Source organism: Phocoena sinus, chromosome 18, assembly GCF_008692025.1.
Source record: "Phocoena sinus isolate mPhoSin1 chromosome 18, mPhoSin1.pri, whole genome shotgun sequence".
NCBI classification, from domain to species: domain Eukaryota; kingdom Metazoa; phylum Chordata; class Mammalia; order Artiodactyla; family Phocoenidae; genus Phocoena; species Phocoena sinus.
Window position 1 is genome coordinate 13,192,865 of NC_045780.1, and position 17,652 is coordinate 13,210,516.

Sequence of the window (17,652 nt, forward strand, 5' to 3'; positions counted from 1 at the left end):
GTGGTCACTGACAAAAGTTAAACTCTAAACCTGGCCAAGATTTTCTCTGAGAATCTGATGTCCATTAGTCACATGAGAAACTACTGATGAATCATTTCCACATTTATTTTTATTTATGGAGAGAGAGTTGAAGCATGTAACCTCTTAAAGATGGGTTGATGTCAACATGTATGGATATTATTATTACGAAGAGAAAAAACAGCATTTCTAGGAATTTGAATTTTCTCATTAATAATTTTCTATGTCACAACCTAGTATTTGGAAAAACATTAAAAAGGTGATACTTATTTAGTTTTTAATTGCTAAATTTTGCCTAAGAATTTAAATATGTCTTTGTGAAGTCATTTTTTTCTAGAAAAAGTGTCAGGTTGTATTAATCTAAACACAGTCCTTGAATAGCAGCCACTAGGTCAAATACTTGTAATAACAGTTCACATCATAATATGGAAGTGTATCATTTTCTCTTGTTTGTATTTATTTATAATTTGATATCTTACATTCAAATTCTGAGTTGCAAAATGCACCTACATATTCCTAAATATTATTATGTTGGTGTTTAAATAAACAAATCAGATTTATTTTTCTTAAGATCTGTTAATACATCCATTATGTGTGCTGGAAATATGATCAGGTTCACAGAACAACTGAAGACTACTTACCACAAACTTTCACTTCCTGTAGGCTATTATCTATTATAATGAAATGTTTTCAAATGAAGAACATTTCAATAGACACTACATAGTGCTAATGCATTGTATGTGTAGCTGGTAAAGAAACTAATTAACACCTCACAAAATATCTATTATTTCTTAATGCAAACAATCATGGTGAAGAAACAATGTGTGTAGAGGAGGAAAGAGTAGGAATGACAGTGTCCAGTACATACCAGAAAATGCATTATTCACGGGTGCCAGCAAAGTGTATTCTCCATCTGGCCTCAGAGCAGATGCCAAGCCTAATTGGGCCACAAGGTCTGTGAAAGTGGTTTGCTGATTTCCAGCTAGCTCAATAACTTGTTTGGCTGTAACATAAACCATTACCATTCAAACAATGTCATCGTTGTTATTACCATAATCATGAAATTAGTAAATCAGTTCTTGGCTATTTTCCATAAGCTATTTGCTGTACTGGCAATGTGACATCCTGCCTTTCCTTAGTAAGAGAGTTCCAGCTTCCCTTTTTTGGAGTTGATGTCAGAAGGACAATATCTTTCTGACTTCTTGCTTTGCAGTTTTCTTGGATTCTTTATTACTTGCCTCTTATCTCTCTGCTCTTGTGAGTGCCATAGGTCTTTCATTTATCCAAAAGTAACCATTTGGTTATATCTTCCCTTCTGTTTTCAAGAAAAGCTCTGGCACTGTGATAATCTTTATCAATATTAGGTATTAGAAGTAAGTCAGGCAGAGAAAGACAAATATCATATGATATCGCTTACATGTGAAATCTAAAAAAATGGTACAAATGAACCTATTTACAAAACAGAAATAGAGTCATAGATGTAGAAACCAAACTTACAGTTACCAAGGGGGAGGGGAGGAAGGGATAAATTGGGAGATTGGGATTGACATATACATACTACTATATATAAAATAGATAACTAATAAGAACCTACTGTATAGCACAGGGAACTCTATTCAATACTCTGTAATGACCTATATGGGATTAGAATCTAAAAATGAGTGGATATATGTACATGTATAACTGGTTCACTTTGCTATACAGCAGAAACTAGCACAACATTTTAAATCAACTATATCCCAATAAAAATTCATTAAAAAAAAAAGAAAGAAACTCTGGAAAGCCAGAGGTCAATGCATGGAACACCCATGACTACACAAGCTGCCTATTTAGTACTCAGCTCATTGTTAATTTTGTGTTTGTGCTTCATATGGCATTCCTTATACTGCACATTTATTTTCCATCTGCCTACTCTTAAGGCATCTAATTGGTAAACGATAGTAGGTAGAACAATATGAAACTGTTGCTCACCAGAATCAGGAATCAGGACCTGATCAATCAAATGGATAACACCATTATTTGTCACAATATCTTTTTTGTTCACCATTTTGATTCCATTTACTGTTATGCTGTCACCATCACATCCTATCTCAATTGTGTTTCCTTCCAGAGTCTCAAATACTGCTCCTCCCATGATAGCCTCGGAACACTGGAGGGTGTTTAAAATGTGGTACTTCAAGAGAGCTGGAGGACAAAGTACAAAGAGTAAGCTTTCAGATCAAGGAGAATAGCATTTGACCCTTAAAAGATGTGTTTCACTGTGGAACTAAGTATTCCTAAGAAATATAATATATGTAAGACCTAAGTATTGACCTAAGGTTTTAAAATTCTGTTTATGTTCTCAAAATGTTTTTTCCATCAACTCTACAATAAAATTAGCTCAGCTCAGTAGGAAGTAAGAAGAAAAGAAGATCAGCTGCATGGAATTATTTGTGTAGTTCTAGAAAATGTGTTAGATCAAGTTCCCTCTATCATAAGAAAGGAATTTCCGATGGGAGCAAAGAATAATTTCTCCTTTCAGAAGGCCTATAAAGTTATTTGCTAGTGATACCTTTTCCAAACACCCAAGCAGTATCTTACATCAGCTACGCATGACAGAACAGCTCTACAGGCATACTTCATTTCATTGAGCTTCACTATTTTGCACTTTGCAGATACTATGTTTTTTGTTTTTTTGTTTTTTTTACAAATTGAAGGTTTGTGACAACCCTAAAGGCAACATCTAGAAAATAACCAAAATAAAGATGCTTTCTTGAAGGACTTCTGAAGGGATCTGTGCCTAAACTGTCTATATTTGCACCAAAATATCTCATCGTAAATTGGTTAAGCCAATTTGGGGTAGGCTGAGTAAGCGAAATGTGCTAGTCACAATGTAAAATCTAGTTGAAACTAAAAAGGAGACTGGAAAGAAGCCAAGTTCTGTGTATCAATAGGTAATGGCCAAAGAGAACCATGCAATTTTCTCAACTCAACTTTAGTGTAAATTTAGAATTAAAAGCATTGAACAATATGTATACAGTATTAAAGTTTGATGATCTAATATTTCTTTTCAACACTTTCTAATTCTTTTTAATGTCTGCTACTTAGTTACTTGAAAGCAGTGCAGAAGAATGTGATCTTTAGGATACCCTGATTAATTATTTTAATTATTAAATTAATTATTGAATTACTTTGCCTACTCTTTCAAGGATTTTGTTTTTTAAGATTTTTATAGTCCACCTCAGAATAAAAGTTTTTCTTTGCCTTTGCTTATCAAAGGTGATAATGCTGGCAGGACTTGATCTCTTTTTCATTTCCTTTCTTGGAATTCTGGGAGGCTTCTCCTAGAAAGAGACAGTTAAGTACCTTCTGAAGCCACTTTGTCTCCCATGATCCTTTCTAGAAACCCTCGTGGAAGTTTCTCAAAAGCTTCATTGGTGGGAGCAAAGAGTGTGAAGTGACCATCTCTTCCAAGGGACTCCAATATATCAGATGTGATGGCAGCTGCCTGAAACACAAATGTGCTTTTTAGAGGCTGGCACATTGCAAATCCAGAAGAAAATTACAATACACTCAGTCTGGGTGGACATGAGGGAGTTGATTACATAGAAAACTATAGAAGTTAGATATAACTCTTGTTAGATCTTTAAAATATTATCTTTTGACGCAAACAACCATGTCTTTTCAAACTTTCCTCAAACTGTATGTAAGATGGGGAATTCTGCCAATGCTTGTGTGACGGAACAATATACAGCAGTAAACGTAATACTTGATGAATTCATTCTAAATGCACTAAGTACACTACAGTCATGAAACGAATCATTCTTCATCTATCATGTCCACGTAAATATTATTATTTCATATAAGGAGATGATTTCTTCTGCGTAAAATGAAAACCTTTTCATTTCAAGAAATACATTGGTTACGTGTCTGCCAGATTTAATAGCTTTTTATAATTATTTTAGATTCTGACAGGGAAAGAGGAGGAATTTCAATGGTCCCAGACAATCTGCTATTACTTCTTGTACTTACTCTAAAAGATGAGAGGTCATCTTCTGCTTCAATAAAGTCCTGAATTGAGGTACCAATTTGTGTAAGGACACGGTCAATGACGTGCACAACACCATTTGTTGCAATCTGGTTCCCATGGATGATTCGAGCACAGTTAACAGTGACAACCTAATTATTTGAGAAAATCAAATTTTAGAAATCACAGCTATCTATTGACCACTGAGACTGCAAGCCCCCATTTCCTATTTTTCATGATTACTGGTAAATGTAACATGAAAGAACTGACATTCTGAATGTAAATTCTGAGGGTGAAGACTTACATATTACTATGTCCAAAAAAAAAAACAAAACCTGGGAAAAAATGCAACCAGTTGAGAACCCAAGTCCAGTTACACTTAACATACCTAGAAATGCAAGGCAAAAACATTTTTTTTTGTTTAAATTATTGCTTTTATTCCTCTATTTCTTTCATAGAGATAGTCATACACTATTTCTAATGTAGGTCAATGAGTTACATAAAGAAGTCTAATTAGTCCTAAAAAAAAGTTCTGAGACAGAAACAAACAAACAATTATTGCATAAATATAATCAGTTCTATTTCAGTGATTTCCTAAATATTGACTCCTCACTGACCCTTTATTTATTTCCTGGAACTCTGACTGTTGAAAGAGCTCTATGACCCTGGTTGGTCGTCTCCCACAAAGACTTTATTAAAACACACAAGAACCTAAATCAGTATAGTAGCCAGAGGGTGAATAAAAGAATACTCATTCTCTGAGTTTTCTCTGATAAATTCTCTGACAAATACTTATTATTTTTTCTGATTATTAGTTTTCAAACACATCAAATACTAAAATTTCCTTTTGTAGCACACCTTAGTCTACTATCAATGAACTATCGATTTAATTTCTTCCTTGCAATCACTCTTTAATAGAAATCACTCACTGAATTAGAAATTTACATGCTCTAGATGTAGGGAAAAGTCTTGATATGGCACTTACATTATATTCACTAACTTTTTATTATTTCTGTGAACCTTATATAAAAGGTATAGAAAAAAATTAAGGGCAATGTTATTGAGAAAGGTACTTTTTGTTAATGAAACTTACCCCATTAGGATAATGGTTAATGAAGAGCCCCAAATTGTTATACATCGAAGGAACAATTATGCCGTTTTTCAAGTCCTTGGTCAACATTCTCTTATTAATCATGTGGCTATGTAGAGCATTCAGTAATTCAACATTTACGTTGCTCTCCAAACCTCTACGGATATCCTAGGAAAAATTGAAATGACAGAAGTTTATTTTATTATAGTTGATTATTTAAAATCTTATAATCACTCTGTTTCTACTCTCTTGTTATTTTCTCATTGAATTACCCAGATGGTCAAACCAAATTGACATAAATAATTTAAAATTATACTATTTCAATTGATTAAGAAATTTTGTAAGTAGAGGTACTCAGTAAAGGGTTCCAGCTCTTACAGAGCACTTGGACATTTTTAGAGACAAAACAAAATTTTTAATAAATGTATTGATGAAGAGATGATCTTGCTGTAAAGGCTTAGGGAATATGAAATTATCAGATATTTAAAGTACTTTGAGTGGAAAACAAAATAAAAGTGGCATTATATTTGTGTACAACATCAGAGTTTTAATAACCGTTTTATGTTTATTCTATGACAAATTCAAGAATTCAACCATCCTGTACCTTTTAATTTATCCAATACCACACTATATCATACTGTACTTGGTGTTATGGAAAGACAATGATAAGTAAGGTGAAGTCTCGACCTTTGAGGTACTTATTCTATAGCAGCAGGCAAAAATAAACATAGTAAGATAAAGGACGGAAGGAGAAAAAAATGCTTTCCAGGTCAAATGAAGATGGCTGGCAATTCAGGTTTGGTGACAGGTCTTGCAGGGTAGGTAGACAGGGTAGGGACGGTGTGATGATCATTCTAAGTCCAGCTGCTGGCACAGGGTGAACGTTGGGAAAGCAGAAGTTGTCCAGTGTGGTTATTATATGCCTTTACGTTTCCCAGATAATATTAAGAAAGAAATTTTAGAAAGTATATGGGACCATAACATAGAAGACTTTAATGCCCAAATAAAGAGTAAATTAAACTGGCAATGGGGAGCCATTGAGGCTGTTGTGGGCTTGGAATATAATGATTAGCCTGGGCTTTAGGAAGGTTAATCTGTTGGTAATGCATAGCAGGAAAAAGACTATTATGAGGATGAAAAATGAGATATGGGTGACTAACAGTAGTTTCTAAGAACTGAAGAGAGGCAAAGTAAGGATAACTCATAATTTTCAAGTTTGAACTCTGAGATTGGTACTGCCAATTATGGAAAAAAGACAGCAGAAAAGCAGTTGTTGATGGGGAGAAAGAAAGTGGCATCTATTTTAGGTAACGTTTTGTTTAAAGATACAGATGGTGTATCCAAGGAGAAATATTAAGATAGATGTTAGAAATATTCTCCTGGGATTCAAGAAACATAGATTCCATGGCTCTATGCATTAAAGTGAAAGCTGAAGCCATCAGAAGTGCATCTAAACTTCAGAGTATAGTTCCTGGAAGAGACCTTAATAAGACCCATTCTAAAGGCATGGAAGAAGAGGAGTCTGCAAAAAGGACCAGAAAGGTGGTTAGAGATGTGGTCAAAGACAACCAGAAGAGAGAAAGTTCTATAATGCAAGCAATTAACCTCACAGTTAATGAAGCAAGATAAAATCTAGAAGAATCTGCCTAAGTTTTACTAAGTATTGTATGACTCTAGTAGTAATTATCAGTTCATCTTCATATCAAGTAGAAAGTAGGAATATATTTCTATACCAGTTTTACAGATTTGTATATTGTCATAATTTAGTGTGTTGTAAATCAGATTATGCACAAAAAAAGCCTGAAAATTAAATGTATTGCTTACAACCCTTCAATTTAAATATCCACACACGTTTATAAATCTGTCAGTCTCTGAACAGCCATATATATTTACATATAATTAAAATAATAAGTATATGTATAATATAGCTTATTAAAAATTTTAAATTCCACTAGGCTTCTTAACTTGCCTTTCTATGAGATATGTCATTTAAAATTACCTATATTTCTTCACAACCAAAAGGGAAAGAGGAAAGGAGTAAAATAGAATAATGATAAAGTGCTTGTTCAATCCACTATTAGTTTGCCTTTATTAGTCCATGAGCCTACCGGGGTGTTATTCCATTTATGGATGTATTAAAATTATTTTCTTCTTACCCTCAATTAACTCATCCTTTTATGTATCCTCATATATGTACGACAGAAAGATATACAATTTCTATTCATTTCCAAGTCAGTAAACCAATTAAAATATACCAATAGCAGTAAAAAAATTTATATTCATAAAAATAATGAATTACAGAATCCAGGTTGTCCCAAGCCTCGTTACTTGGTGCGAAGTAAGTGAATGACCCCTTTCCTTCGATCTCTTCCCTCAGTTTTGAGACATCAGAATAACGCTGCGTGGTGGTGGCTCCCACAATGCCCAGGGTACCATAAACATGGTCAATAGGCATAACTGAAATAATCAAGAGATGAATAAGTACTTAGGAAAAAATTTCAAGAATGTTATTTTATAATAATTTAACCTTTACACAAAGCCCCCCAATATATTAAATGATAATTTTAGCAATACATTTCTATAAATCATCAATTTTATGTGAAAGTTGCCTTTTGAATGTCAAATAATAAAGTACTATTGAAAAATATCATTCCATATATCCTTGGTGTTGAGGGAAAATGAATTTTCAATTATTATCCTTGTTTGATGTTTAGTCTATTTACATGTCAAATCTGCTATGTCAATATGGTTCAATTATAATTATTAGTAAGTATCTTTGATTATTTCACTGAAAACAACAAAAGTTCCTCACTTCTCACTGACAATGGCAAAGGTAATTTATTTTTTCGTGTTGGCTTAAAGCTCCTAAATAGTATAATACTGTTAGGTATAGGGGTGTAATTATACAGATTTGGGTCCCTGAAAGAAATATGTAGACCTGCTTCTTTTCATCATAATTTCAGGAAGGAGGTATAGGGGTGTAATTATACAGATTTGGGTCCCTGAAAGAAATATGTAGACCTGCTTCTTTTCATCATAATTTCAGGAGGGAAATATATAAAAATATCTAATACTTCTAGAATACATCTTCTGAACTTCAGAAGAAAGATTAATATATGAATGTCAGCCTGAAGTTTGGGTGCAGCCAACTTATTTTTTATGACTGTCTTATTTAAAATTTAGTATGATTTGGATCATATCATAGGAGAAATGGTTATTACCTTTGTGAATATAGCAAGACTAGGTACACAATTAGTAAATTAAGTCACAAAATCAGGATTTAAAAACACCCCAACAGGATGGGGAAAATGAGTCAAATGTGACAGTTAAATGTCACAGGGTTCCATTTAAGTCCCACGCCTAAGTTAAAAAAAAAAAACAAATCCCAAAGGAAGACTTGATTTGACAGGATTCATTTAAAAAAGATCTGTAATCAATTTTAATTACTTAAAAATTCAGCATGAGTTAACGATATGACATGGTTACCAATAACATTAACCAAAGTTCAGGAGCCCACCTGCCCCAAACTGAGGTATTTGTCTTAATATTTTCTCAGCTTCCTGGACACACATAGATAGTAGACACCAGTCTTGGATCACAATCAGAAGGAAAAAAATTGACTGGATTAGAGGCTTTTCATGGGTTGCTGTCAATTACAGTAAGGACTCCAAAGTCTATATCACATTCAAACTGGGGGCCATGAGCCAAGGGAAGAGAAGATTCTGTTGGGGAAGAGAGGGTAGCTGGAGGAAGGGTGTGATGATTTGTGTTAACTATCTGAATGGCTGTCATTTCAAAGAGGAAATAGGTGAACTAATTTTCCTCTAGTTGGCAAGTTACAGGAAACTAACTTTCAATCTGAGAAACGTTATAAAATCAGAGCTGTTGAAGCAGAGAAGATGATGCCTTGCCAAGTAGTCAGCCCACGTTCCTAGACAAATTCAAAGAAAGGGATTTTGTAGTGGGGATTTTTGTTCTTGAAGGAAAGTTGAACTAATTTAAATTTAGAATAAGCTTCTGTTGTCCAGCATTTAGTGTATATGATGTATATTTGAATACTTTATCAACATGATAAAGTCATGATTAACACCAAGATATGGGGGATATATCTTGGATTTATCATGGTGCTAAATACACACACACACACAATTGGCTTCGCTATAAGCTACTTCAACTCTTTTTCCTCAAACAAGACAAATTCCTCATTTAATTCAGTAATTGAAACTTTACCTGCTGGGCAGCCTTTCATTCCTTCCATCCTCATATAACCAGGGCAGCATTCATATAACACAGTCCTATACATTGGAAGAAAATTAATATTAAAATGGGAGAACTACAAAGGATATATTTTGACATAAACTTAGCAAAACATATTACTTATTGCCTTGATTTATTGAGAATTTAGAAATCCAGTTTTTCTGTTTGTTTGTTTATGACATCAAGGTATTTATATTAGCTTGATTTCTCTCTATAGCCTCATGGCATGGTGGAAAAATTCCAGGATCTTGAGCCAGAAGAATGGAGTGTGGTTCCCAGTTCCACTACTTAGTTGATGTGTGACCTTGAGCAAATCATTTAATAAATTTGAGTCTCAGTTTCCCCAACTAGTTAACATGAAGGTAGTAGCTAAAATACTTATTCATGGGTAGTTGTGAATCTCAAATAAAACAATGCTTTGGAAATAATTTTGCAAACTATAAATAGCTATAAATGTTTATTAGTATAAGGTTATTAGGAACTAAGAATGTCAGAAAAATTTATTAACTCACTTATAGGTAGTAAAACATGAAACTATAGATGAGAATAAAATTTCTGGCATGGAATATTGGCTTAAGGATAGTTAAAAGGTAAGAATATAGAGATAAGTGGGAAACTAAATTTTCAAACTGTTCTCTAATTTTAATATAATTTCAAGAATAGCTGGTATCGGAAACATATACAGACTGTAAGAGAGCCTTATGCAAATATGGTCCCTGAAATAATTTTATTTACATGGCTACCCATAAAAATAAATGTGAATATTTGGATGCCAAGGGATTGATTAAGAATTGCTTATACTTTAGCTTTAGCATATATCATAAACAATAAGAATGAGATACATAATTTTTAGTTTGGGACTAATAATACTTTATGTAAAATAGTAAATAGAAGAAGAAATTGCTAAAGTAGCAAAAATTTCTATAACATATGCTCATATTAATGCACTATATGGTATAGAATTCCAAAACAGGCAATTGCAATTTCAGATGATACTTGAACAATACGGTTGTCTGAGTTAATGCTTTGAAAGCAATGACAACAAAGAAGTATTTTTTCCAGGAAATTTATGCTACACAAAACTCAAAGTTCCCATATTGTCAGTAGGACAAATAAGAGTAAAAAAATATCATGAATGTGCATATCTCTGAAAGTGGGAAATTTATCTTCATTTTCTGAATAGTATCTAAAATCTCATGGAAATGCCAACTGAAAATGTCACTGACATTTTTTTGAAGGAGGTCTACAAAATACTATATTATTGAGCCAATATATATTGTGGGGAATACCTTAAACCTAGGAAGCTTCCTGTTTTTCATTAGACCCACCCAGTTACTTCCCCCAAATCCCCAAAGCAGCTATTCAAACAGAAGATAAACATTTCTGTCAACTGATACATAAAGTCCTAAAGATGACTTTGGAAATTTTAGCAGCTGCAAGCAGATGGCAAATCAGGCATTCTTCCTGTCAATGTTACTGATTCCTTTGGTTGTTTGAAACTAGCAACTAGCATTTACATTTATTCCAGAGCACAGATGTTAATGTGTTTGTGAAAATGAAGTTAAGGGAAATAAGCTAATATAATTAAACAAAGGACACACTGTTATATTTCTGGTAAAAAGCCAGGCTTCAAAGCAGGAATTTTTTTTTCTTTTTTAATGGAAAGCAAGAAAGAATCTTGGCATAAGCTTTGTACAAGCGTCGGCATCTCTAACATATTTAGATGGTTAAAGTAAGATTGTATCGGACTTCCTTAACTTCTGGGAAGTGTGTAATAAAAATTTTCCCTAAATATTTCAGAGAGCAGGTAGGTCCTTTCTTATGCAGTTAGTGTGCCTTCCAAATAGGCCGCATAGTAACCAAGAATACAAAGAACAAAGCGAGAAAAATCCAGAGCTTTGGAGTTCCCAACTGGGGCCTGACCTAAATCATGGCCAGGATCCTTGTAACTACTGACTTACGCTGTAGTTGTGTGAATGATCCACAAGTCTAGCAGATTTATGCAAACTAATAAGAATAATGTCCAGGTCAAAAAGTAACATCGGTTAAAACTCTGTTAAGCCAACATGTGGGAACGGGCAGCAGTGTCCTGTGGGGTCCTAGCCTTGGTTACCATGGGGAGGCACAGTCCAGATATGGTTATATGCCTTGAATACATGATTCTTAGTAAAATAAAGAGAACCCTGTGCATTTTAAATAGGCATCTGAACACGCCTCCTTTTCACACCAGCATATACCCAATTTGCTTAAAGTAGTTTAAATGTAAGTACGATTAATGTTATGAGTTAGAGTTACTTAGGAATTTCACATTAGTTCATTCATTAGTTCATTAGTTCATTCATTTTACCTTCAGAAACTCTCCAAGTATTAAATCTGCATTTCACAGGCAAAGAAACAAGACTCCAAATATTATTAAGGTAAGAATATGTTTTTTAACAATCCCCCAATCCTTCCACCTATTTAGAGTAACTGAAGTTTAATGATGATGTGCTTCAGATATTCTGGTTCTCAAGTCGTCCTTCACTGAGGTTGCTGTCCAAAGTAATAAGAAGCAGGCAGGAGCCATTTCTACTGTTTCACTGACTGAGGATGACATCTTTAATTTTTTTTTTTATCTATAATTCAGCTCCTTCATCTTAAAATGAAGAATTTGCATGACATGAGTACTTATCAACCTTTATATGTCTAGGATTATATTTCTTCTACCAATATTTATTAATTGATTAAACCAATAAGCTATCAAGTAATAAAAATGTTTTCCAACTCTAGGTTAATCAGTGAAGTATATAACTAAGTTGAAAAGTAATCATCTTTTTGGCTGTTGAAATAGTAATATAGTGGTGGGTTTCCATTATCACCTTTGGGGACCCCTGGAGATCTGGCAGTTTGGAATGGAATGACTGGATTAAATGAAGATGTGAAACCTAAGTCCCTTCCAACTTTAAGCTTTGATGAAAACTCTGGGGTAAACTGGTGTACTTTATATAATTTCTAAATGACTGTAGGCAAACAATTTTTACCTGAAAACCCTGGTATTTCAGATCAATTTGTTCTTCTGGCATTTTTAAAAATAAAATGAGGAAACTGAGGCAAAGAGGTTAATTGACTTGCCTAAGATAAAAGAGGCCAAACCAGGAGTAGAAATGACATAGTCAAACTGTCAGTGATTCTATACCAGATCACATGGCCATTGCCATAGATTCAGGAATAACATGAGTTCCACTAGTAGAGGGATAAATTCAGGGAAAATGTCTTTATTCATATGTGATCCATTTTTTTTAAGCTCACAATTTTGCAGAATATTTTCAAGAAGATCATGTGTATGTCCAAGGAAAGACATGGGCATTGTGGTGTTGTCTTTGGAACTGGCACATTAAGGAAAAAATGACACTTACGTTTTCTTTCCACAGATGGCACCTTGATACCAGTTCCTACAAGTGCTAAAGTATTTCTTTTTGGTGCCCAAAATCTGTTGAAGGGCGCAGACATTTGGGCTGGAAGATGGAAGGAAAGAAAGTTAATGTCCTAATGACAACTAGTTTTTCATATCTACATGTCAGATAGTACAAAAAGAAAACTAATATGTGGATTCGATTATCAAAGATGCAATTCTAAAAAAAGATGTGATTCTAGTCAGCACAAATCTCATTCTGATCCAATCCTCCTGAATCATTGGAAAAACTAAAGTCTATGAGAGACAGAGAGAGAGAGGAAATTATACATCTCTGAGAGTAAAATGCCATTGTTTCAAAAGTTAACCTAATAGAATTAAACAACATGTCTTATTACTTTTAATAGTAGGTATTTCACTGACACTTTTAAACCAAACATGTGCTCATTTAGGGTTTGGAGGTGGCTTAAGGCTCTGGAACAATAACAGATCAGACAGCAAAATAGACAGGTTTTACTAAGTCCAAGGACACTGTACTCTGTAATTTTCTAGGTAAGCAATCACAGAAGTAAATGAATGCTAAGATTAAATTAAATAATATGGCTGCACAAAGGAAAATTTATTGCTTTGCCTGGAAGTAATTAGATTAAGACATCCTCTGCCAGAATTTTAAGTGTTTTTCTCCCTTAAAAAGAAGGAAGTCTTATTTGCTCTGTAAGGCAAGGGAACTTTGGAGCATTATGAACATCTCTCTGAGACATTGTGGATGTAGTGCCAAGATCCATTTCAAAAATTAATAATAAATGGTTGGTTAAGTTACTAAATTATGTCTGATAACTTTAAAAATGCTAAGTTATAGTTGAGTTTATTCTAAGAAATAAAGTTTTTGCAAATTGTACAGAATGCAAAATTTAAAAGCATTCTTAAATGCCTCAAAAAATTCAGAAAACTGGTTACATTACCTATTAATTTTCATAATAAATGAAATTTTCCCTAACATAATGTGAGATATTTTAAAGCTGTTTACATAATGAGAGTCTCCAACAATAGATTCTTTCATCTTGGAAACCTCATTCTAGAAATTTGGAATCAAATAAAAGCACAAATAAACTGAATCGTGAAGAAATGCCCTGTTACATGTTGTTAATTACATTAAAATCTTACAATGTTTCATAAAAAGCAATTATACACAAGTTTTTTGGACAGTAATACTTAAAGTTTAAGACACATACATCAACCACAGAATACTCATTTTTTCCTTTTTCTTGTTACATTGTAATAAGTAGGGGGAAAAAAAAAACCCTGAGGTATAAATAAGGAGCTGTATGTAGAATTGTACATACAACAAGCTAAGGGAAAAGAAGGTTTATAAAATCAAACCACTGACTTACCCCTGATCCCGGCCCCTGATACGGCTGTGAGCCAAGATCTTGTCATAATGACCATTGGCATTTGCAGGGTTAACCACAACAAGCAAGAGCAGAGAAAATATGGATAAGAGAGGAATCATCTCTAGTCTCTCCGTTGCAGTTAGTCCACGAAGAGAACTGGCAGTGGGCTTTGGAGAGCTCAGAGCTTATATACATGGCAGAGTTCTGGGAGGGAGCTCTGTATCAACCTGGGAATCTGAACTCTCTCCAGAAGGCATCAGCAACTTCAAGTTGCCAGCTAGAATCTGCTTTTTCAGCTATGTCTACTGAGCACACTGAGCCTCTTTTTCTTCTCATTATCAAAAGGATATTTATTTTATTTTTATATTATTTATCTTTCTCTTTATTTTTACTACCTGGCTCATTTCATGTTCATATTTCTGTTTTATTCTTTTGTAATTTAGAGGGTTTTTATGGGAAATGATTTTATTTAGATTTTAAGGATCATTCTGTAATATATCCCTTTCGGGGTGCGTGTCCCTGTGCTCAGTGAGAGTATGATTTGATCTTATCACATCTTGTCATATTCAGAACTGAAAGATTATTTTTCACCAGATAACCAAGGTAGATGTAGGTTGGATAATCACAAGGCAGTAATGGCTGTTGATTAAAAACAAATGTTGAATGGACATAAACTTTCACAGAATATGGGACAAGAATTTTAACTTGCTGATGAAACATGTAGGAGGGATCACATTTTCCTTGCAATGTGTAAACTGGGGGGATGCCTCCCATTTCACTTCTCTTTTCAGCTATCAAGGAATAGATAGAGGTAACATAAATCTGGTTCTGTTAAGTTTCCCTAACTTTTGAAGCAAAGCAGGAAAGAAAAACATGTGTCAGGTTAACAGGGCATGATGTTAACCATTTGACAGTGCATCTCTTGGTAACCACAGGACAAAAGCATCCCCTGTTGGAAACAAGTATTACCAGTCTAACTGCAATAGAATAATGCAAATTCTTCTTCTTCTGTTTTATCAAGAGTAACCAAAGTCTCTTAATGTTACACAATGCAATTCCTAGCCAAGGGAATATCCACTCTCACCACTCCACACGTGATACGTCAACAATTAGCTAAATGACTACAATGAGTTTCCCTGGATAAATAAGTTACACACTATCCTAAAGTGAAAGTGTAATTCAAATATGTCTTGTTGCAAAGTGCTCCCGCTGTAGTGGCCCATCAGAGTTGTTTCCTCACTGGCAATATAGAGAAATTTTAGACTGAAACTCCATGTTGCCCAATTGGAAGGTCTTTTAGGGAAGGCTGGATTAGGCCAGAGAGGATTCCAAGTATCAGGAGAGTTATATTACGCTTGCTATAGGATTTTGTCTTGGGGCACCAAAATAATTCTGCAACTTGCTGCTAGTTTAGTAACAAAGCATACAATGTAATAATAAATTCCAAAATATGTTTAGGGCTTCTTTTCAATTTGAAAATCTTGACATTAAGGTATAGAAAATGAAAGAGCAGTTCAAAAGGAGAGCTGGAGAAAAGATGGTAAGAGGTAGATTATATTCTTTCCCTGGTCCCTTGCGGGAAGCAGAGAATTAAGCTATCACTTATATTTCTCTGAATGGAATTACTCTAACTTTGCTCGTATGTCACTGTTTTGCTTTATACAATAGGTTTCTATTACTCTTATGTTGTGCAAATAGAAGGTGGTCAGTAATTTCTTATTGAGTAGAATGAAAAGGTTTTTTGAAAATAAGTTCTATCTGATATCAGTATATTAGCTGTTAGAACATTATTGATAACAGTTATATAAAAGTCTTCAATTCTAGGCTGGTGAGACATTATAATGTAGATTGCTTATCTTCTAAGATAAAACAGTAGAATTTTGGAATTACAGGAAACAAATCAGACTCAAAATACAGAAATCCCTCCAACATCATCACTGTAAATAGTCATCCACTCTACTGAGATGCTCTCTAAGATTAATGCAACCCTTTTCATTTTAGACAGCTGTAACCGTTAGTAAGCGTTTCTGTAATGAAGCTCAAATCTGCTCAGATCCAATGGGGTTTGATTGGAGAGGAAGGAATGAGGTATAGAGAGAGATATAGACTTGGAAAATATGTATCAAGAGTGAAAAAGTTATTTAAATATGGTCCAGAATGATAACAGATGGACTTGACTTTGAAGATAGGGTTGAAGGCAGGATTAATATGTCATGTTACCTACTTTCTTAACAGCGCCTATAAATTGAAAATATATCGATTATTTTAAAGAACGATTTTGACCTGTGACCTGTGTTCCTGTGACCACAGTTTTATCCACTGGAATGAATGGCTTCCATTCACCCTGACTCCTCCTTTGGTACAAATAGACAAATAATTGCATGAGGAAAGTCGTGAAAATGGAAGTGCATTCATATTTCAAAAGATGACTTCTCCTTCCTGACAGTAGGTAGAGGTTTACTTTTTGTAAAAAGCATTGTATATGCTTATACTATAAAAAGAGTATTCTTAAATCTTTCTTTTCAGAGTTTCAAATAATTGAGTCTTAAATGTATCCATCTCGAGCATCATATTTGGAAGTCAGCAAATGCTAGCCCTCAACAAATATTTATATTCAGGGTGAGTAATGCCATCAAAGAGGATCTTGAAAATGAAGGCCAGATTGTACATATAAATTTCATGTAAATTTAGAGGTTGGAGAACATTCCAAGAGAAGGAAAATTTTAGAGTAAATATATTAAAAAAAAAAAAGGCACTGCAACTTAAAATGCTGAGCCCAGCCCAGAAGTGTGCTATTATAAGATATTACATAGTGGGGGAAGTCCAAGCAACTACTTTAGCCAGGATCCTGACTTCAGGGAAGCTAATATGGAACCCTGGTCGATAGCCAACAACTTGGGGCAGGGTGAGGGAAGGAAATAGTTCCAGAGATTGGGCATACTTTCTAAGCTGTAGAGAAAAGTTTAAACATCTTGAGAGGGACACAATTCTCTCATTTCTGAGCACTCATCAAGGGTTAATCTCTCACTCCACATAGGACGCTTATTCTTCTGCTTCATGAAAGGATCCTGACCCTGGGTTGGCTATGTAATTTTCTTAACAGTTTGGAGGAAGTTTGAAACCTTGGTAATTAAATCTGACTTTCAGGGTTGCAAAGTCTGACCCAGAACTGTAAGTCATTAATGAAAAAGAAATGGTTTATTACACAACCAAGGAAAAATAATGTGTTCGAAAGACAGTGACATTTGTTTCTAGCTATCAGGATGCTAACTTAACTGGCAGTTTGCAAATTATCCAGTGGATCTTTGTAGCAGCCTCGTAGCCTCTGGAGACTCTGGAGACTGTGATGTGATTAAAGTATCATGCTTACTATCACCAGCACGTAACCAACATTAAACTTACCTAACAATCTCTGGGATTAGACATGGCCTATGGATTCAACAAACCTGGATACTCAAGCCAATAGTGGATTTTTTTTTCTAGGAACCAGACTTTTTTT

General features: G+C 34.2%; 1 protein-coding gene across 5 annotated transcripts in view; it reads right to left on the reverse strand.

Annotated features, from left to right (window-relative positions):
• The window catches only part of POSTN (periostin), a 34,301-nt gene extending 19,919 nt beyond the window's left edge, over positions 1-14,382 (reverse strand). For 3 of the 5 annotated variants that reach the window (XM_032611118.1, XM_032611117.1, XM_032611116.1), the window contains exons 1-9: positions 14,154-14,280; positions 12,767-12,865; positions 9,345-9,409; positions 7,414-7,571; positions 5,118-5,282; positions 4,030-4,176; positions 3,364-3,505; positions 1,990-2,202; positions 887-1,021 (exon numbers count right to left, since the gene is read on the reverse strand). In XM_032611118.1, the coding sequence (XP_032467009.1) occupies positions 887-1,021; positions 1,990-2,202; positions 3,364-3,505; positions 4,030-4,176; positions 5,118-5,282; positions 7,414-7,571; positions 9,345-9,409; positions 12,767-12,865; positions 14,154-14,272 (1,243 nt within the window). In that variant the 5' untranslated portion in view covers positions 14,273-14,280. Of the gene's footprint in view, positions 1-886; positions 1,022-1,989; positions 2,203-3,363; positions 3,506-4,029; positions 4,177-5,117; positions 5,283-7,413; positions 7,572-9,344; positions 9,410-12,766; positions 12,866-14,153 lie in introns of all 5 variants that reach the window. The other 2 variants (XM_032611114.1, XM_032611115.1) reach the window with 2 other exon arrangements.
• Positions 14,383-17,652: the final 3,270 nt, after the last annotated feature.